Below are 22,314 nucleotides of genomic sequence, written 5' to 3' on the forward strand. Positions count from 1 at the left end.
GTCTCTTCAGAGGATGATTATATGCAGTGGTAGATATCTCCATAATTGTGTTAATCTACCAAAGGTACTTAGTGTGGCCAGGTATCTGGGCTTCTTAGCAAATTTGTACAGATCATGCTCAGGCCCCTGCTCTTAATGACTGAATACCTCTGATAATGTTATTTGTTTCCTCAAAGATATATTTAGACAAATCAGATCTTCAAAGTGAGAAAAAGTAAAAGGTCACTTTGATCAGCAATCATTTGTCTGTTTAGATTATGGATTCTTTTATAGCTTCTATTTTTGATCAATCCTAGTGAGCTATGGAAATAACCTATAGGTAGGAAAAACTCTATTAGCATCATAGATCTTGTGGAATTAACTTTCATCACTTCATTCCTGAATATTTATTTATTATATATTTTTTAAGAAGCATGGACCTTTGAGCTGCTATTTCTCTCTAAAAGAAACTTAGTTCAGAACTGATTATCTACAAATCTGCATTGCTTTTGGTGCTGAGGATGTAACTCTAGAACACACATATAATTCTGACTTGCTTTGTAGGACTCCCAGATGAGCTTGATCATACCCAAGAAGGTCTGTGAGACCTATGAGGAGAACTACTTCATAAGGAGTATTATTAATCATATTTTTTTTCCATAATATGATGTGTACAGAACAACACTAAGTTTCTGACTAGTATTTAGGCTGCTCTCTTAATAGTGCACTAATACAGTGTTTTGTTTTGTTTTTTCCTGCATATGGCAGTTGACAGCTAACGGTCATATTCCTCACTAATAAAATACATTTCTGCCCAAACATGTCTGCCTAAAACTTGAAGAATCTGCTCATGTCCATGCATTCATTGTCTCATTTCTTTGGAATGAATTCTTGAACACTATATTTAATTGTTTTTAACAAGGTCCTTCTGCTTGCTCTTTTCAGCCTGTCTGGTCTTGATGTTGAGCTGCAGCGTAACCTCTCATAATTAAGGATTTTAGATTTATCTAATTCGCATTAAGGATTCTATTCTGTTCAGGAAGGGGAAATCATCCTTCTGTCTCCTAGATTTACAGAATTATGGTGGTTGTTTCAAAGACAAAAAAAAAAAAAAGTAGCATTGCTGTTAGTGTTAAAAACAAAGCAACAAAACTCATATTGAAACCCTTAGGAATGAACACATATATGCATTTGTGTATATGTATCTTGTAAGTTTGTGTAAAATATCCTTGACTTACACAAGGTGATGAGGTGTGATATATGGTTAGTACCTGTCCTGATATATCTGATGTTGCCTACTGTTTTTCTTTGTAAAATGTTAATTTTAAATTTTAAATTTTTGAATCAAAGTACATCCGTTGTCCCTCATGGGAATGTCTTACACATATGCTATGTAACTCATGCTGTCAGCAAAACAGTGTATTCTGGATTTTATTAACTGACTCAAATACCTGTTTTGAGGTGTATTTTTCTCCTTCCTCCCTCCCCTCTTCCAGGCTGCTCTCCAAGTGGGTGGTCATGGAGAGAGGCTGCATCAGTGTCGTGAGGTGACGCTTTTAACATACAAGTCTATCCCCATGCAAGTGGATGGCGAACCTTGTCGTTTGGCTCCCTCACTCATTCGGATTTCATTAAGGAACCAAGCCAACATGGTGCAGAAGAGCAAGAGGAGAACATCCATGCCTCTGCTGAATGAGTGAGTTGGATATGTGCATGTCCTATGCCAGGAAGCCTGTCTGAGGCAGCGTATTCAGTTATAGATTTTGCATGTACTGGACTTGCAGTGTGTTTAAAAAGAAAAAAAAATCACATCTCCTGAACTTTTTCTCTACTGTATTGTAATTAATTTACGGGCTTTCTCCTGTTCTTTTACCTTCTGGGTTCTCCTCTGTCTTGCTTTTAGAAAGGTGTTGTATCTTTCAGTTATATATTTAGAGAAGTCTGCGTAGGCTCAGCAGTATGCCTCTTGGCTTATGGCAGCTCTGCATTATCTATGCTACTTGCCGTTACAGTTCTTATGATTTGTTTTCTGAGCTCTATCAGCCTGCTTTTTAAGCTCCATTAGAGACTATAACAAATAGCCACAATCAAGAGCTACTCAGGACTTCTTGCAGTCTGTACTGTGAGAGCATGCTGCCTGGGACTGCTAAAGGAGAGAGTCCTGGAGTCCTGGAAAGGGATTTTTGCACTTTTGTAGGGAACCTTGTTCCAGTATAGAAACCCAAATGAGAAAATCCAGTGCAACTTAGCTAAAAGTAAGAAATCTTCCTCTAGTCTCCTGTGCTCAATGGCAGTAGACTGTACTATTGAAGATTAGATCAGATTGGTGGATTAAGGAACCAGCAACTAGGGGAAAAGTAAGGAAAGATAATCAGAAAATAAGAATATATAGCATGAGATGGAGGTAGCACAAGTAGTGTAAAGATGAACAGGGAAAAGCAAAAGCAACTGGAAACCAGGAACACGCAAAGAAGAAAGTACAAGACTAACTTTCCTTTTCATAATTACAATTTATTTATAAGTATTACAGCAATATTTTAATAGAAAAAAGATATTTTCATTTTAACCTATGAAAATGTTCACCCAACAAAATAACTCAGGTTATTTTTGTAGACCTAATTATTATACTACTCATACAGGAGGTCTTCATTTGTGCTAAAATGAGGGATAAGTGCCTTTGCAGTTTTTCATCAAATTTTAGAAGTGATGCAAAATAGTCTGTCCATTATACATAGAGGTACTGACCTAAAAGTTTTAAGTTATGAAGGATACACAGTTCATTCATGCATCCATGCACTGAAGATTTCACTTTTCTGGGGAGCTGGGTGAGAGATTTTGTTGTTGCAGGTGTTATCGTGTCAGGGAATAAGTGAGGAAACACTTGTGAAGAGAAGTAATGTCTTTCATTAGACTAATCTAGTTGGAAAAAGCCAACAAGGTCTCAGATACACCTTTTTCTCTTTAGGTATTTTAAAGGTTGTCTGTGTTTTCAGTCTGTGTTGTGGAGTGAAAGATATTGTTTCTCTTCAAACTTCGTCTTCAACCCTTCAGAGATTCTTGTTATTCTGTTTGTCAGTCTGTTCATGTAATCAAGGCCTCCTTGGTTACTTTCAACATCTTCCTATTCAGTTTAGCACTTAGTGTTCTCTTACTGAGACTGATGCTTTAAGCTTCAGTAGACCCTTGTATCTGTAATGTGCAATTCCTGTTTGTCAGGAAAATACATAGGGCTTGCTCATCGCTCTTAAAGAGTGAAGAATAGCCTGTGAGCAGTGATGCCTGATTTCATCCAGCCACCACAGCTCAATCATTTGTGAAAGCTGGAATTGGACGGAGAGCAATCCTGAGGCATCTCTTTTTACACCAATGCAAGCTAATGCAAATGAGAAAAGAAAATTCCTGGTATTTTAATCTGATAATTTGATCTGATAATTAGCATGGCTAGGCTTGGATTTTGATGTCTGAATTTGAACTGTCATAGGGAAATGCAGCCGTAGTGTATGCCAGTTGTAAAGAAGATAATTTTTCTGACTTAGCTTGACTTGGATAAGTTATGATGACATGCTTTGTTGTTATCTGAGTCTTTTGATTTGGCTAAGAAGCTTCCCTGTAGATATGTGTTCTGTAAAAGTACAAATGATCTGTTGAATATTTTAGTTTCAGATTCATGTATTGACAATAGTGTGAATATATCTATATATGCATGTTTATGTACGTTGCTCTGAAATGTGGAAGGGGAATGAGAGATAGGAATTGCTTATTCTAGTGTGACAAAAAGTAAATGACACGTTAAAGGTTAAACTCGAGGAGGCATTTAATATTTTAAGAAGTACATTCATTATGAGGCTGTATTGCAGTATTTCACAAGAGAAAATATTCAATTAAATATGTTTATCTATGCTTAACTTGATAGCTAGAATGTCTCCTCATTCCATTAAAATCTACTAGAAATTCTTATATTTGATTGAACATAATATTTATTTATTTATTTTTTCCTTAAGACTGTCATCTGAATATTATATGTTTGAGATTAGTAGGTGGGTCTGGAGCTACTCACTCAATTGTTAGGCAGCTGTTCATAAGCTCCTTGCAAGGAAAGTGATTATAAAATTATCATGTATCACAGTAACTCAGAGTTGCTATTATTGTTGGCCACAATGTTATTGATAGATAAGGAGAATAAGTAGGAGAGCTCTTTGCAGTTTTATCTAATCCAGTGTCATAAGTGGAAAAAGATATGATTTTTAAGATGCCTCACACTGTGTTTTTGTTTTCTTATTATATTTTTCTTTGTTCTGTGAGTTTTGAGGAGAAAGTGTTTATAGAGTATAGTGAGTTTGTCATTTGCCTTGTAGATGTACTCTAGTTTCTGGGGAAAAATAGTATTGTAAAATTGAAGAACCCATATTTAGTGTAACTGAGAAGGAACTGAGATTACATCCTTTTCTTGCTTGGGAGCAGGAAGGCTTTAGAAACACGGTTCTCTTGAGACTGTAACAGTTGCCCATCTTCCTGATTGCAGCTGCTCTCCTTTCAAATGTGGAGATGCTCCTAGAGAGGACACCTGTATATAGCAGAAAAGGATTGGACCTTGTTTGACATGTTTCTTCCCTCCACTTTCCTACTTTTATGCTTCTAGCACCTTATAATTGCACAGACATTGCCTCACATGGTTCTACGCAGCCCTTCAGGGTTGAAATTCCTTTATGTTGATTCTGTTTTATCTGTTACTGAATAATTTGACCTTTTCAAGGTGTCAGGGAAATTAAGCAGCACTTCAGAACAGTGTAAAATTTCTTAGTTTGTTAAAAATAATTAATAAAACCAGTGACTATGCAATTAAATTAAGGAAAAAAAAAAACAACAACTTGTTTTTGTGGGGTTACTTGAACTGAAGGAGCATGCCTTTCCTGTTGATAGCAGCAACAGAGTGAATAGCTTCGTTGAAGCTATTAGGGAACGAGTAAATATGCTGTGCTGAATTTTGTCTGAGCTGAGCAAATTTCTAGTAATTAATATTTTATTTAGTTACTTAATTTTTCTTTCACTGCTGAATTGCCTGCAAACAAATAATGACTTTCTTGGTATATTAAGTATTTCAAATTAATTATGGGCTACTTACTGCAAATAGTGAATTCTTCTTATTGTTCATCAAGCATTTATTTCTCAATATTTTCTTTTGGAAGGTAAAGGATTTTTGATATGACAAACAGATTATAAGCATACTCTTGAGCAAGAGAAGATGGTCTATTTTCAGTTTGTACTCTTGTGACGATTTTAAATTTTTGAGTTGCAGCACAGTGGAGGACAGTCATTGCTTGGTGAACACAGTTACAATACTTGTTCTAGTTTGTTTCTAATGGAGGCTGATCAAACATAAAAGGCAGACATAATCTCTTTGTTATCCTACAATGCATTAAAAATAGAGATAAATAACAAACCAGTAAAGTGTTTCAATCCAGAAACAACTTTTTAGATGCAAGGAATATAGGTGCAAGAATGAGGTGATGCAGTTGACACTTGATTATGGATGGAAACAAGGCAGATAGTGAGGTTGTGGCAAAAAAGGCAGGTTTATTTTCTTCTCATATGTCTCTTCTGTTGGTTTTCCCCATCGTGTTTTGCTAAATGCACCAGCAAAAGCAAGTTTTTGCTACTGTCAGATCAGCAGATTTTTTTTTTTTTTTAAATTATAATAATAATAATGTTCTTACTCTCTTTCTCTAAAAAGACTTACCAGCTAATTTCTGATTCCCGAATCTCCATTATCGAAGGTAGTTTGCAAAAGAGACAACATGAGAGCTTGGTTTTCTACGATCAAGCAAGGAATGTGGTCTTGTGAATTAAAAGTAAAATGTGTGTGGAATAACAAGAGAAGCCATAGCTCAATTTTATAGGAATCATTTTCTAGTTGGAAACTACAGTTTAGTATGCTGCTCAGTGAGTTTCAGTTAGTGATCATTGTGTGAACCCCAAAAGATAGATTTTAGTTCAGGTTGAGGAAGAATGGTCTGCATGGTAGAAGAGACAGAAGAAGGAACAGCTTATAGGTAAAATGATGTTTCATATGCTTGAAGAAAACAAAGGGACCATTTGAATATAAACACTAAGAGTCAGTCTTGGGAGACACTTTATATAAAATGCATGTTTCCCTAAGGTACATGAAAGAAGAATGGAGACTGCAATTTTTCATTGTGGATACAAAATCTCTAGTAAGGGTATTTTTCTTTCTTAAAAGTTAACTAAAGTTAACCAGTCTTTGTAGACAATTCCATCCATTTGGATCTTGGCTTTGATGTTCGTTTGCATTTCTGGACTTGCTTCCAAAGTCTGCTGCCTTGAAATATTTCAGTGCCTGTGGAACACATATCCTGGAGCTCCTAGTCTTCTTTGTACAGCTGTGTACCTAGCTTGTCATTGGTCCTCCTTGCTCATGTCTTTAGAAAGCTCCTAAGTGCTGTGTAGAAGTGTTTTTCTCCATTTGCATGTCTTCTGTTGCTCTTGGCTTCTTAGCGTGACCTTGGAGCTCTGCATGTCTCTCATTCAACTTTTATGTGACACATTCTTTTTGTTTCTGTTTAAATGTTGTATGTCTTTCTCTTTCTTTCTTCTCTTCTGCTCTTTCTTTCCAATCTCTCTCTCTTCTTCCTTTTTCCTTGTCTGTCCACACTTGTGCTGCCTTTCACCTGGCCACTCATTTCCTGCTGCCTATAGTATCCATAAAGTGCAGTCTGCTGACCTGAGGAGAGTCTCAGCTCCCCCTGATTCCTTCACTGTGTGAGTATCCAGCTTTTTTCTACCTTTGAAGTTCCATAATTTGTTGCTCTTACATTGTGCATTGTTCAACCAGAAGACATGCCAGTAAAATCTAATAACAAAGGGGAAATGGGAACCCAGGACACAGCATGGCAGGCGTGGAGCAATGGTCTAGCCAGTTAAGGTGCAGTCGCACAGTACCTAAGGAAAGGGGGCAGGGCAGGTCTGGTAATTGTGACTATATTCAGCCCAGAGTACAGATTGCCAGACAAATCCATAGTGACAGGCATGTCTGAGAAGTGCCAGGTACCACCCACAAGACAAGTTTAGATGACAGGCATTTGTCCTTTGGTTTAAATAGAAAACATGGTATGAACACAGCCATAAAACATTTCTAGATAAGAAATGAACAAAATAGAAAACTGGTCTACCAAAGAAGTAGCACGATAAATGTCATGATATTGACTGCAGCTGCACTGAAGATGGAGACCCCTCCCCCCCACTTCAATAATGTTTTGATTGTTAGCAAGTCCCATGTAGTAACTTGCTAGATTGCAGCTACAATATTGAAAATACTAATATTTTTAAATATGTTGAATTGGCACTTTTATCATTATATGTAGGTATCTTCTAATTCATCCCCTTTATGGAAACATGCTGTATTATGAAAAGATCTTTGTGTGCGCAATTAAAAAAATAAAAAAATTTAAAAAATCCCAACTTAATATATAAGCTCAGGCAATACAGTGTGTCTTCAGAAATACTTCCTGATTATTCAGTCAAAAAAAAAAAAACAAACAAAACACCACACACACACAAATTTTCTTTTTATCGACATCCCTTTTGTCTTCTTGCTTTGCCAGTCTTATGCTGGATATCTTTTCAAATGGGACTACCAAATAAATTGGAGATGCATGATGGAAAATAGTAAAGTGCTGAGCTATAAATCCAAATATTCACAGCAGAAACTTGATTCCAGGCATAATTCTTATTTCATCATAGAAGAAAAGCAATGGATTATGTAAAACAAAACAAAACCAACCAACCAACCAACCAAAAAAACAACAACCACAAAACCAAACAACAAAAAAAACACCAACATTTCCCTGCCCTAAAAAATGGGTATGTGCAATAGACGACATAATTTTTCAGCCAATCAAGGATTATTTGGAAAATTGATTGAATATATATATATATATATATATATATTCTAAAGCAGATCTCAGATTTGCAGAAAAGGACCTGAAGGTCCTCCACCATGAGCCAGTAACATGCGTCTGTGGCAAAGAAGTCCTAATGGTGTCATGAGCTGTGTTAGGAAGAATGCGGCCAGCAGGTGAAAGGTGGTTATCCTTACATTCTACTCAGCACTGGTGATACCACACCTGGAGTGCTGGGTCCAGTTCTGGGCTCCTCAGTACAAGAGACATGGACATACTGGAGGAAACCCAACAAAGGGTGACAACGATGTTTAAGGGACTGGCACCTCTCTCCTGTGAAGAAAGGCTGAGAGAGTTGTGACTCTTCAATCTGGAGAAGAGAAGGCTTGGTGTGGGTATTCATCAGGATCTTTACATATCTAAAGGGAGGATGTAAACATCAAACCAGCCACTTTTCAGTGGTTTCCAGCAACAGGACAAGAGGCAATGGGTTCCAACTAACACACAGAAGGTCCCATCTGAAGATAAGGAAAAGTGTTTTTATTGTGAGGTTGATCAAACTCTGGCGCAGGCTGTCCAGAGAGGTCATGTAGTCTGGCTTATTGGAGATACTCAAAAGCTGTCTGGGCATGCTCCTGGGCTACTGGCTCTGGGTGTCCCTGCTTGAGCAGGGTGGTTGAACAAGATGACCTCCAGATGTCCTGTCCAACCTCAATGATTCGGTCACATTTCAGAAAACTGCAAGTTCCTCCTTTGTTATTTTGCAAACAAGGAATGATTTCCAATTCAGTGTGCCATTGTGTCATATTGGCTGTACTCAGCTGAGGAAAAAATAATACAAATAACTTCTCTATCATTGATTTAGTATCCTAAGTAAGCCTTTAAAAATACTTGAGATATGCCTTATTGCTTACACAGAACATTAAACAAGCTGTAAGTCTGGGAGAAGGAGGATTGTTGCCAAGTTGAGGGATATCCCTTGGAGAATGACATCCAAGTTTTGATACACTTCATTTAAATGTCTCAGTTGATATCAGTTCTCAGGATAAGGAAGAGAGAACAGAGAGACTCATAAGTCACAAACTAATTTGAAAGTCAAAGATATTCTCTATCCTAAAATCTGTAAAAGACAAACAAACAAACAAAAATAGATTAAACATGCTTCTGTACTGTGGCTGCCAATTAATGTGTCTGACAAATTAAAATAAGAACCCATGAGGTATCAAGGATTTGGGTTGTGATGGCTTTGAGATTCAATTTTTTTTTTTTTTTTTTTTTTTTTGGTGTTTGTTTGTTGAACAATATATAAAGAGCCTGAATTATAGTTAGTACTGAACAGCATGATGGATTCTTCAGAGTCATGGTGATAGATACAGCTTGTGTTAGATAAATTCCAAGTTTTTTTTGCAGCAGTGTATGCATGGGAGCTTGAGGCAGCCAAAATTATTAGGCACATATGGTCTTTGTTGTAGAGACAGTAGAACTGTAGTGTGATCTGTTTCAAATGTTTGTACAGGGTGTAAATACAAGTGCTGAAATTTTAACTGGGACTGTTTTAAAAGGAAGGTAAAGACTTGCAGGAGGATATACATATGACAGTGCATCTGCATTATGTGGTTAATTAAAAGAAGTTCTGAAAAAAAAATCCCATTTAAAAATTGACTCACATAGGCTGTACAGTTCTTCTTACAATCAAAACAAACTGTGGATATACTGTGATTTTTTTTTTTTTTAAAATATAATCTCTGTGCAAATGAGAATGTGAACACTGCCTTATTGGTAAAGAGATTTTATTAATAGAGTTGATCGCAATAGGGTGTGCCTGGAAAGTTTGTATGCATGGCATGCAGGCTATGTGAATAGCAAAGGGGTAAAAGGAATAATTTTTGTGTATAGAGATCAGCTTTGTGGGTTGGGTTGAATATGGGTATTGTGTATAGGAGGAGAATCTAATGATGATCAGGGAGAAATGAGGCAAAAGGAAGAAAGTGTTACAAAGTGAGCTATTCTCCAAATGCATAATTAAAGATGAAAGTGCTTGTATACATCTTCCTTTTCTTTACTAAATGAATTACCAGAAATTGAGTCTCGTATTTATTTTGACAGATTTTCCTGTTTAGCAAGTGGGTACCTGTTTAGTGAGATCGTTACTATTGGAGAATCCACAGTGCTTGTGGAGGGAAGCATGGGAGGACCAGAGCTAGCCTGGTGAAATTAAAGAAAACAAAGACAGGGATTCTATGTGGCACCTGGGCAAGTGTTTTAAGTGTATGGGTGGGTCTAGCTTTTACACAGAAAAATTTTTGAACTCTTGCTGAAGCAAGTGTGAAGTAAAAAAGGGCAAAAAGGTTTAGTAGAACTGGGTTAACCTGGCTTATCTGGGATAAAACTCATCAAACAGAAGGAAAAAAAAAGTCTTTCCCTGGTGGAACAGTGAAACTTATATATATGTGTATATATATATATATATATATATATAAATATATATATATATATGTTTTAGGTAAAAAGCTCAGAAAGAGCTTTGCCTTAAAATAGCAGCGGACGGCTATTTTAATAGCAAATACTGCTAAGTATTGAAATTTGCCCATTAGAAGAAGCTAGATTATTCTGGTTTGTTGTGCCAGTACTTATGTATTAAGCAGAGAATAGCTGTCAAAAACACATTTTTAATATATCATTTGCAAGCTCTGTGAATGAGATCTCAAAAGTAAGGTTAAATTATTTTTCTCCTCTGGTTGCTATTTTCCTTTTTACAATTGTTCTAAACACTGGAACACTTAATCAGTTTTGCATGTTTATTTCTTCTCTAGGAGATAGGCAATTCATTAATCTGTCACTGCAAACGTGCCCCAGAGGAATGTGGTGTTTTCTAAAGTTTAATTTTTGCAAGGGAGGGGCAGGAGAAGATTTTATTTTCCTTTACTGTTTGCCTAATCAAATTAAAATCTGTATGTGGGTAGCTTGATGTGGCTTGTATTCTGGAAGGCCTATCAGAAATTTGTCACTGGATACTGTAGAATTGTTGGACCGTTTTTATCATCATCATTACTTCCTTTATGCAGACACAAAGAATACGAAATGGTTCACAGGGTTTATTAATAATTAATATGTGGATTAGGACATACATAATTTAAAAGTTTCTCTTCCCATTTGTATCAGGCTGGTGACATAGTAGCAGTGTTATCCAGCTGCTGTGCAGGAGCACCTAGGACAGGACCTAATCTTGCTCTGCCTGTATTCTCTTTCCTGGGTGACTGGATGCAGGAGTACATTTCTTAGGAGAAACAGCTGTGCTCCAAGTGAGTTGGCTGGTATCCTCTTTCCAGTTGCTGAATGATTAATAGGGGTGAGAGGAGGAAGTTACAGCTTTAGGCAAAGCTGAGTGGGTTTTATTGGTGAGTGGAATAGATCAGGTCACAGTCTCAGAATAGGTACATGCGACTGCTTCTGGGGGTTTGAACCGCAAGCAATGGAATCGGGGAAAAAAATAAGCTCTTCTCATTCTTCTCATTTTTGTAAGGTGTTTGCTGTTTTTATTATTCCCTCCTTCCTCCCCCCCCAATCTTGCTAGAATTGCAGAAATGCTATGGCTCAGGTGTAGGAGGGAAACAAACATACCTCTACAGTAAGCAATTTGCAGCAGGTATGGGGGTTTGTGTGTGTGTTAAAAATGAGTCCACCTTATAAACAGTTTATTCAGCATGACATTGACTTTCTAAGAGCTACCTCTGTAGAGTGGTTTCAATTCCAGTGTGCACCCTGGTGTGCCATTTGATGAATATCTACTTAGAGAGGAGTAGGCTTTAAAGCAAACAATTTTTATGCTATTTTTTATATTTATACTACTTATTTTTTATATATTTTTTGCCGTTTTTAGGTTAAAGCAAACAATTTTTATGCTTTATTTACATTTAATTTTTTAAACTATGTTTATGACTGTCTACAAGTTTTAAGAGTTCCCAGAAAACATCCCATTTCCCTTAAATTAAGAATTATTCAATATCTGTCATGTTCTGTATTGTGGAAAAATGAAATCATATTTGTTTGATAGAAACTAATACTATTTCCTTGTACTTTACAGCTACTTTGCAAGCCAGAAAAGGAAAGAAAATAATTCTTTATTACTGAAATTACATAATTTTTGATGAGGGTGAATTAGAGTAATTTTGAGAAGACTTCATAACATCTGCATACAATCATTTATAGTTTGTTTCAGTGAACTAATATTTGTAGGTTTTTCTACAAGGCTCATTTGGATTATTATTAAATAATGTCTCAAATGTGCACTTCTGGTCCATGTTAATCAAAAGTCCATCGTATAAAATTCAATATGGTAAAATAGCCTATCCATGCTCCTGCTTTGAGAAGTTTGATATTTAGGTTTGTATTTAAATGAAACCATTATAGCTAATCAACACGAATGAACAGAATGGTTCAGTTGACCTGAATCTGTACTTATGGTCCTGTGGGGCATATGACCTTTGGAATGTAATTCTGTGGATTGACCCGCTTGGGGAATGAGGTTCTTAAGTAGGTTCTATAGGAACTAATGGAATTCATTCATCTGTGCTTTAAATTACTTTTCATTGACTATGTAATACACTATTTTGAAGAATAATAGGTGCAAGAAATTTAAATATGTTAGGTTGAATTGCAGTGCAGCAGTTTGTGAAGATTTATATATAAATTTTCTACTGCTCTATCTGGAATGCTTTTCTTCCTGTCCTTACACACGGGCAAGCTGTTATATGCAGTATTTAGAAACATCAATTTCTATTAATACAATGTCAACATTTGCTTTCAGTGACATTCAGCACTGTATTATTAGTTTTTGCATAGATACACTTGTGTCCTTGAGCCTTGTGGTTTCTGAATATGCTCAATATGTCTAAACAAAAGGAATAGTGCAATTTGTATAATAGTAAGGATTATTATACAGTATCTGTGGTGATTACAGAAGTATTTATGGTGGAAGTGTTTTGCTCAACAGTGTTTAAGAGAGCTCTGTATGCAGCTCATGAGTTGTGTGACTGAATGAGTCAATTATTTAGTTGATGAGGACAATACTCTTAACACGTCAGATATCACAAAGAGTGAATATTCATAGTGAATTTTTAGAGGCAAAGCTATTTTAAATAGGTTATAAAATTCCGTAAGAAAGTATAATGTCAGCCAACAACTATATTCTGATAGAGCAAAGAGTATTTGAAAATAAATCATAACCAAAAGTTCAGATTTAAGCCACTGAATAAATTTTTTTGCATGTGTATGTATTTGTGCATATATACACATACATGTACTTATATGTATTTGAGTTGCAACTGCATTATTTGTGTCTGGACTTAGCTAAGTATATAAAATCTCTACCCCGCAGAAAGGGCCTCTGAGCTCTCATGTTTCTGAAAATAGCTAATTTTCTCTAGAAACTGTAGTTTCTGAGGTTATGCTTTTATGAGTAAAATAGCTGAATTTCTCAAATGGGCAAAATGGCAAGTTCAGTTGTATCTTTTAACACATACATCTTATTTATGTAGTAGTATCTTAATGTTCCGTGTCTTTGAAGAAAGGTGGTGAGCAGGAGAAGAAAATAGGAAACCCTGATGACACTTTTCAGCTGATTATGCTCCTGCACTTGACCTGGAAAGGAGCTATTTCTCCTCAAGTAATACATTACATTTAAGATAGTGTTCTTGCTTCATCATGGATGCTAATTCAGAGATATTCAGTGCACTGATGTACCAGGAAATTCACCCAGTATTTCTTGCAGTAGAGCATAGCTTGTCTGCAGTTGCCTGTATCTGACACATTCCTGTCCTGCCGTGCACCAAGGAACACAAGAAAGGCCACAGTGTGTGAAAAGAGAGGAAGTGAAATGTTGAGTACGAAGTACTAAAGACTTCACAGCCTTAGTAAATCCCACATAGACATTGCAGAGACACAAAAACACATTAAAAAAATCATCTTTCACAGTGAAGAATGCCAGCAGGTGCTGGATGAACCAGTCTGGTGGGAAACAATATATGGTAAAAGGACAAATATCAGTCAGATATCTCCTATGGGTGATCAAAAAGGATTAATCAAGGAGAAAAAGGACTAAGTGATCTCTTAGGAGTTGCAATTGCAGCTTACCTTGTGAATTAAACTGAAGTGTTTTCCCTCTGGTATGGAGAGCAGTGCTGTGGTCACAGAGTGGAACTGGGAGGCCTGAACGTTACACACTAATGAGATGTGTAGCAAGGAAGAAATGGAAAAGGGTGAGTAGAGAACAGATGGTTCTGGTTCAGAGTGCAAACATCACCAGTCCTGGGCTAAGAAAGTCCTATTTGGGTAAGAGTTTTTGGTAAAATGCTTATTTTTTCAGTGGGGATTGGAAAGTGTGTTTTTATTTATTTATTTATTTATTTATTTATTTTGTGTGTGTGTGTGTGCAATACAATTCCAGTTTTGGTAGTTCAGACTTCAGAAGAATAATATAGATTTGGTTCTGGTTTCAGACAAAACAACAGTTTGAGACAATTTTTGGTTTGGGTTTACACTTGGCTTAATTCAGGGCATAACAAGGATGTCTGTCTTTATAGCATGGTTGAGTGTTACAGGAGAAATAAGACATTGTTGAGTTCTCCTGTCTCTCCATCCCCTTTCTTTCCAGCTGAGCTCAAAGAAGAGGTGATTCATAACCAGTCACTCCTCCAGACCTAATGATAATCCCCAGGTTATAAGCATATCTGCTGGAAGACTGAGCTACCGTCATAATAATATGTGGTGGTAGCAGCATAGGTTCGTCTCATGTTGTACCAGTGCATAAAAGATTTCACTTTTCAAGGCTGTCAGTCTGTCATTTTCATGAACCCTCCTAAGTGCAATGAATTCATTTTTTTCCCCTCAGACAAAGACTATGCAGTTAAATTCCTGTGTTTCCTGACTTAAACATTTTATTATCTTTTCTTGGCTAAAAATAAAACCCCCCATGATTTTTATTTTTGAGACTTGCATTTTGTATAATTTGGAAGGGAAGGAACACAGTTCCTTAGACTGTGTTCATTTCTGATCCGGCAATGTGACAATAAAGTTATCTATGAGAAAAAAAAAAGAAGTGTCAGACTCACTGCAATTACAGTCTTTTTCCATCTACGTACCTTTCCCTCCAGCTTGTGTGTGATGATATTCCCTGGGTTGCTGAGCCAGCTTTAGAGTCTGCAGGTGGAGACTGTGGATCTGTAGGATGATATAATGGCACCTGAGTTAGCAGCCTGCCCCTGAAGCTCTGCTGAAAGTTACCATCCCAGGTGTCTGTCAAGCAAACTGCAAAAGCTTACCTTAAATATGAACAGTGTGCCTATGTCTTTATGCAACAGTCCCCGTCATTCAGCAAAGGAAACACATTGGGCAGCCTACGTGCTACTGGGTGCATCAGTCTTACAGCTACTATTAAGGATTACTTATTTCTAAGTTATTCTCCATGTATCTTAGGGTTATTTTCATTTTTAATACAGAAATTCCTGTTCAGAACAGAAGGAGTGCAGCTCTTTGTAACATGTTGTCTTACACTTCAATTATTGAGGCACCCTGAATTCATTATCCTTTATCACTTTTTAGGCTGAGAGTACTTGTGCCAGTAGAGCTTTTTTTATACTGGGATTTGATTTTTAATCTCTACTTTCATCTGTCCGTGTGTGACAGAGCTGTCCATAAGTGACAGACAAAAAGTATGCAGTTAAGAAAACTCTGAAATATTTGCTAATTACCATCTCAGTGGCTTTACCAAGAGATGGTTCCAAACTATGTGTTAGATCTGCAGTATTTTCAGGCCATAAAGAAAATGGCTCACTTAAAAAGGAAAAAAAATGTGGATTGTGCTCATTGGTATTTAAACTAGCAGTACAAATGTTGTAGGTCAAATATTTTAAAACTGAAACGAAGGGAACAGTAAGTCTGTCTACGGCAGTGCACAGAATGCTAACTTTTAAAAGGCTGTGTGTATGTTAGGTGCTCTGTCATCAACTAAAATAAAATATAGTGAAAATAGTCTTTCAGTGGAAGCACTGAATGAATAATCTACTTTTAAATGGGACAGACCTGCCAGGACAGACTTTTGATCTGTGAATTACAATACACAAGCTATCTTTCTCTTTTTAGAATTGGAAAATGCAAATGTGATGAAGTTAATTTACATAGCATTTGGTTAAAAAAAATAAAGTAGTAACAGCAAGATGAAATATGAAAACAAAACAAAGCACTTCAGAACAACTTTCTGTCAACATATGGGCACTTAAATTTATAGATGGGAACCCATGGACAATTTCAAAAGTATGCAGGCAGCTGAGGTATCTAAATCAGTAGAAAAGAAGTGTCAGTTTTTTTGTTTGTTTGTTTTTGTTTTTGTTTTTGTTTTTGAAAGTCCCCTTGTAATTTGTGTATGGGACTCTACTTTAGAAATCCAGTTCTTGGCAACATGTTTGTTGCCTGCTACCCAGGACAGAGCTGCTGAAACAGGATCTTCTGAAGATCTGGGTGGATGTTCTCATGGACAGAGAAATAATTGTCCTGAGAGATGTCCCAAGAAATCATCTGCATCCTGAATCAAAGCTTTTCTAACTTTAATAGGTCTGTAGATATGTACAAAAAGGCAGATTGCAGCAGGGAGGGCTATTTATATAGAGACTGAAGAGCTCAGAAAAGCCTGCACAATTCCAGACCACAGAGCCAGTAAATGGGCTTCTTGATCTTGCTTGTCATTTAGGATGTAACAGGTATTTTGTACAGTGGGTAGTCCTAATCTTGTACAAACATGGTGATGGGCCTGGGAGGAGCTGGCCCAGTTTAGAGGAGGCTTGCTCTTATTCTTCTTTTACAGAAGATTAAAATCTCTTCATATCTTATTTTTATCTTTATTCTTCCATGGAAAACCTTGTCTAACAAGTTTTCTTCTTTTCTTACAGTCCTCATTCCATCCCAGATCGCCTGCGGATCAGAGTGAACCGGATTAATTTGCAAGAATATGAGGGACTACTTTACGACAAGGAAAAACTGCGTGAAGCTTGTAAGTTGGAAGAAGCCAGGTTGTAGCTGCTTTTGGTAGAACATTCCATATAGATCTTATATTAGCATTAACAACAAAACAAAAACAAACCAGGGTCAAGTACACATTTTGAATGAGCCATATATGGACTATACGTTCATCTATAGATCTGTGCATATGCATATATACATTCTGTCTATATAAATACTGCCTGTATAAAGGGCATACGCAGACAATTCAGGTGTTTTCTTACTTAATTATGCCTTCTGCAAGTTGATTTTATTTGCTGTAAAATAAGTGTTTTTCATACCTCTTTTATTTTATTTGTGTGTCTCTGTTGATTCTACTGGGTTTCTCCTAGCATATGAAACTTATTAAGGTTTTATGATTAGCACCAAATTTGAAACTGAATGAGCGACCACGATTAATTTCATATTGCAAGGGCAACCTGATCTTGAACATGGTTTTAGCGCAGGTGCATTTATCTTGAGAAGCAAATCTGGTTTCCCTTACTCTTTAAGAGCCTTCAGTTTTGCACATAAGAAAATAATCACTGTTTTGTTTCCTCATGTAATGGTTTAATTGCCACATTCAGGGGTAAGTCAAAAGCAGACAGACGGTTGCGTTGGCAACACTGATGATGATGATCCATGCTTAGAAATGGAGTTCCTTTCCTTGGTGACACACAGTCATTAATCAATGAGGGACACGTCTGCTTGTGATAACAATTTAATAGAGTCTTGTTCATGCATCTGGCTCATTATTCATATTAAATTATAAGCATGACTGTTTGTTGTGTAACAAAGCTTCAGTTCCCTCTGTAATATAGAGTGCTCTGGTAATTACAGGATGACACTCCTTTTAATTGGTTTGCTTATCTTACTGTTGGAAGATAGTTAAACTGTTTCACTTTCACCCCTCCAGTTCCACCCCTCCTTATTCTTCTCTCAGTTCATCTGCTCTCTTTCCAACAAAAGAACTGAAATGGCTTGAATTTTAATGTAGGTCCTGACAGTCTTTTTCTGAAGTTTGTTAGTACATTTGAGCCATAATTAAAGCAATCTAAGCCTTCATCTCTGGACTGAGAGGAATAATAACAAGAAGAGCATTATGGCTCACTGGAGAAGGATTTCTTTAATGTTTAAGTTGAGAGTTTGACCTTGAGCATCCTTAGGGCCATGTTGGATAGATGTTTCCAACCCTGTTGGAAATGATCTGGTTCCTTTGGTGGTTCTTCCTATGCCTTTCTAGCTGAGGATGACTATTCTCATCCAACCTTACTACAGACGTAAATTTTGTTTATTTAGTATTCATTAAATAGTCCTTATGAGTTATTTATGTGGTCTGACAAGAGATGTACAACCTTTTACACTGTTGTCACTGCAACTGCAAATAAGTATTTATTTGTCACCTTCAAAACCATTATGGTAACATTTTAAAAAGAAAATGTCCAGATAATGATCTTGCTGCTTTGAAACTTGGTATTAGACTACACATGCATTTGATCACTTGCTGATCATGTGTTTAAGAGGTTTTCATTCAAAAAATAGATGTTTGCACACCAAAAGTTAAAACGGTTCTTTTCAGACATTGGCAGACTATCTTCAGGGGGATCCTTTTGTATCATTTTCAAATTTGTGTATAGTCAGCTTGACAATATAACATAGCTTGGCTAGAGTATTCTTCCCTGACTGTGTTCATGAGGTTGTTTTTCCTGTCTGCCCTCCTTTACCTGTCTCAATGATTATTGAGTATTACTGTTTTCACATTAAAATATCAGAAAGCAAATAACATCCCATCAGCCTACAAGAAGAAAATCAGAAAAGATATCTCACATTACCCTCTGCAGGTATTAGGAAAGCCCTGTGTAAGGCACACAACTCACAGCATACAATAATAGTCATCAGCCTGTTTTTCTGGACATAAATCTTAATGTGTCCTATCAGAATTGTCTAACCTAAGGGTTGGACTAACAAGTTTACAGGAGGCTGATCTTGATTTGAAGACTCCTAGCTAATGCTAACTATGACTGAAGAAAATCCTGTGTGGGCAGAGAAGCACTCTCTAAACAGTCAGAAATCAAACTGTTTAAAATATGAGCTCCTTGAATTCCATGAAGCAGAAAAATGGAAAATCCCTGTGGTTCACTGAGCATGGAACTAAGATCCCAGCTTCCCTGTGACTTATGGCAAGATGCTTGTATCTCCTCTGGGAACTGAGATGTAGTCAGACATCAAGCTGAATCATTATACTAGGGGACTGTACAACTTCAGTTTTTGAGGAAGGAAGTTGGAAAATCACATAAATGTTCCTTTTAAGAAGAGCAGATAGCCATTTTAATTGTATTTCTGACATAGATAATTGGATACATATTAAATGGTTTTCTGATGGGAAGTCTATAGATCACTGCCTGCCTGTCCCTATCATTTACTAAACACATCTGTGGAATAAGCATGCCACCTCAGTCCTCACTAGCAAACCTTTTTCATAGAGCATTGCCACTAGAATTTATTTGGTTAGAGGAGGAAGAGGGGAGTGATGAGGCATAAGAAGTAACTCCTATTCTTTACCTAGGAGTCTATAATGGGCAGGGTGGGTTGAGGAGAAAGAGTTTTGCTGTCCAAAATAAATCACCATGACAAGTTAATGATTGAAATTTTGCCAGTCTGAATCTAAAATTAAAACACAGATAATATTTGTGCACTAGCAAAATACAATGAGTTTGATACTAATTTAGGAGGAGTTGTTGACTTCCTTGAAAGTAGAGAGACCTTGCAGAGAGCACTCAACAAATTAGAGGGCTTGACAATCACCAACAGTAAGAAGTTTTACAAGAGTAACTGCCAGATTCTGTACCTGGAATGGGGCAACTGTGGGTATATGTACAGACTGGGGCATGAGAGACCGGAGAGCAGCCTCATGGAAAGGGATCTGAGGGCTGTATTTGATGTCAAGTTGAATAGGAGTCAGCAGTGTGCCCTGGAAGAAAAAAGGGCCAAGCACATTCTGGGGTGCATCAGGCACAGCACTGCTAGCTGGCTGAAGGAAGGGATTGTCCTGCTCTGCTCTGCACTGGTGCATCCTCACCTTCGCTACTGTGTGCAGTTATGGGTGCTCCAATGTAAGAAGGACATAAAACTATTAGCATCCAAAGGAGGACTATGGACATGCTGAAGCATCTAGAGAGCAAGACATATGAGGAGCAGCTGAGGTCCTCATTGGGTCCACTTGGATTGTTCAGCCCAGAGCAGAGCAGGCTGAGGGGAGGCCTCATGGCGGCCTGCAGCTTCCTCACAAGGGGAGTGGAGGGGCAGGCACTGAGCTCTGCTCTCTGGGGACAGTGACATGACCAGAGGGAACGGCATGGAGGGGAGGGTCAGGCTGGGTGTTAGGAAAAGGTTCTTCTGCACTGAGAGGTTGGTCAGGCACTGCAGCAGGCTCCCCAGGGAGCCTCTGCCAGTGTTCGTTTGGGCAATATGTTGCCAAACATATGTTCTATTTTTTATGTATTCTTGTGTTGAGCTAGGAGTTGGACTCAATGATCTTTGTGGGTCCCTTCTGACTCAGGATATTCTGTGATTCTAAAAGCACTCACATTGGGTCTTGTTACAGTAGTATTTCTTCAGCGCCTATTTTAAGAGGGGTAGCTTCCTACAGCACAAATATAGCTCTCAGGTGCATGTGTGTCTTTCTTGATACTCACAAGAGACTCACTTTGCATATCTGTCAAGGCTTTGGCAGAACACCTGCAACTTAATTCCAGAATACTGTGCCTTACCATTCATTCCCTGCCCACACCAATTAAAAGCACTTTTACCTCCCCAGATCTTTTGAAAACTAAACCAGAATCCCACAGCAATCTGAAAAGGAAAGGGAAGCCAGTTAATAACAAATCATGCTGTTATCCCTAAAGGAACAATAGCAAAGAAGCTATTATGGTTTTTGCCTGTCACATGTCTCCATAATAGAGTTTTGAAAGCTCTGACATCAGTGTAATAATCTGGATCACTTTAACTCACAGTAAATACATTTCACTCCCCTTGTTTGCTTGAAATACTGATTTGATTCTATCAGCTGCTTCATCTGAAATTGTACTTCCTGACATCTAACAACTCATCATACAAACTGTTCCATGAAGATTAATCTTCATTGTACTGGAGGCAGACACCTCATTCTGAAAACTTGAGCAATTAAAGAATGTCATTTTGTCCTCTGAAGGTCAAAACTCCTCTTAGCCTGGTCTCTTCTGTTGCTCTCTATTTATTTATTTAATTATTTTTTAAAGCACTGCAGCTGCCATTTAACCAAGACACTGTTTCTGAATTTCCCCTTCCTTCTCTCTCCTATGTTATTCTTCTCCTTCATTCTTTCTTCTGTCAGCATCTCAGTATTGTCTGTGCGATGATTGATGCTGGTACAAGGGATGCTTATTGATCCTTCTGTGAGGGGGTGAATGCTTCCATGCACTCTCTTAGGAAAGGGATATATCCTCTCCATTTTATGTTGTAATGTTCTTTGTTGCTGCAAATGTAATTGTCAACTCTAATGCCTTCCTTATATATCCCAAGCACTTGTCACCCTAATCACCAGTTTCACTTCCTCTTGCCCAATATGATAGTTGATCCAAAGCAGCATTATAAATCACAGAATCACAAAATGACCGGAGGTGGAAGGGATCTCTGAAGTCCAACGGCCCTGCTGAGCAGGAACACCTAGAGCACATTGCGCAGGATGGCATCCAGACAGGTTTTCAATATTTCCAGAGAAGGAGACTCCACAACCTCTCTGGGCAACCTGTTCCAGTGCTTTCACTCTCACAGTAAAGAAGTGCCCTCTCATATTCAGCTGTGCTGAATATTTCCTGTGCTTAACTTTGTGTCTGTTGCCTCTTATCCTGTCGCTGGGCACAATTGGAAAGAGACTAGCTCCATCCTCTTGACACCCTTTCCTCAGATATTTATATACACTGATGAGGTCTCCCCTCAGTCCTCTCTTTTCTAGGCTAAACAGGCCCAGCTCTCTCAGCCTGTCCTTGTATGATCATCTTTGTAGCCCTCCTCTGGACTCGAACCGGTAGCTCCATGTCCCTCTTGTACTGGGGAGCCCAAAACTGGACACAATGCTCCAGGTGTGGCCTCACCAGGGCCGAGTAGAGGGGGAGGATCACCTCCCTTGACCTGCTGGCAACACTCTTCCGAATGCACCCCAGGATACCATTGGCCTTCTTGGCCACAAGGGCCCATTGCTGACTCACGGTCAGTCTGCTGTCCACCAGGACTCCCAGGCCCCTCTCTGCAGAGCTGCACTCCAGCAGGGCACCCCCCCCCAGCCTGTACTGGTGCTTGGCATTATTCCTACCATTAGAACATTAGGACACTGCACTTGCCCTTGTTGAGC

The 22,314-nt window shown here is 37.8% G+C and overlaps 1 protein-coding gene across 2 annotated transcripts in view; it reads left to right on the forward strand.

Annotated features, from left to right (window-relative positions):
- The window catches only part of DGKI (diacylglycerol kinase iota), a 215,584-nt gene that overhangs the window by 126,441 nt on the left and 66,829 nt on the right, over window positions 1–22,314 (forward strand). For both annotated transcript variants that reach the window (XM_032199161.1, XM_032199152.1), the window contains 3 exons: window positions 1,476–1,675; window positions 6,694–6,756; window positions 16,838–16,938. In XM_032199161.1, the coding sequence (XP_032055052.1) occupies window positions 1,476–1,675; window positions 6,694–6,756; window positions 16,838–16,938 (364 nt within the window). The remainder of the gene's footprint in view (window positions 1–1,475; window positions 1,676–6,693; window positions 6,757–16,837; window positions 16,939–22,314) is intronic.

This window comes from Aythya fuligula, chromosome 1 (genome assembly GCF_009819795.1).
Source record: "Aythya fuligula isolate bAytFul2 chromosome 1, bAytFul2.pri, whole genome shotgun sequence".
In the NCBI taxonomy this organism is placed as follows: domain Eukaryota; kingdom Metazoa; phylum Chordata; class Aves; order Anseriformes; family Anatidae; genus Aythya; species Aythya fuligula.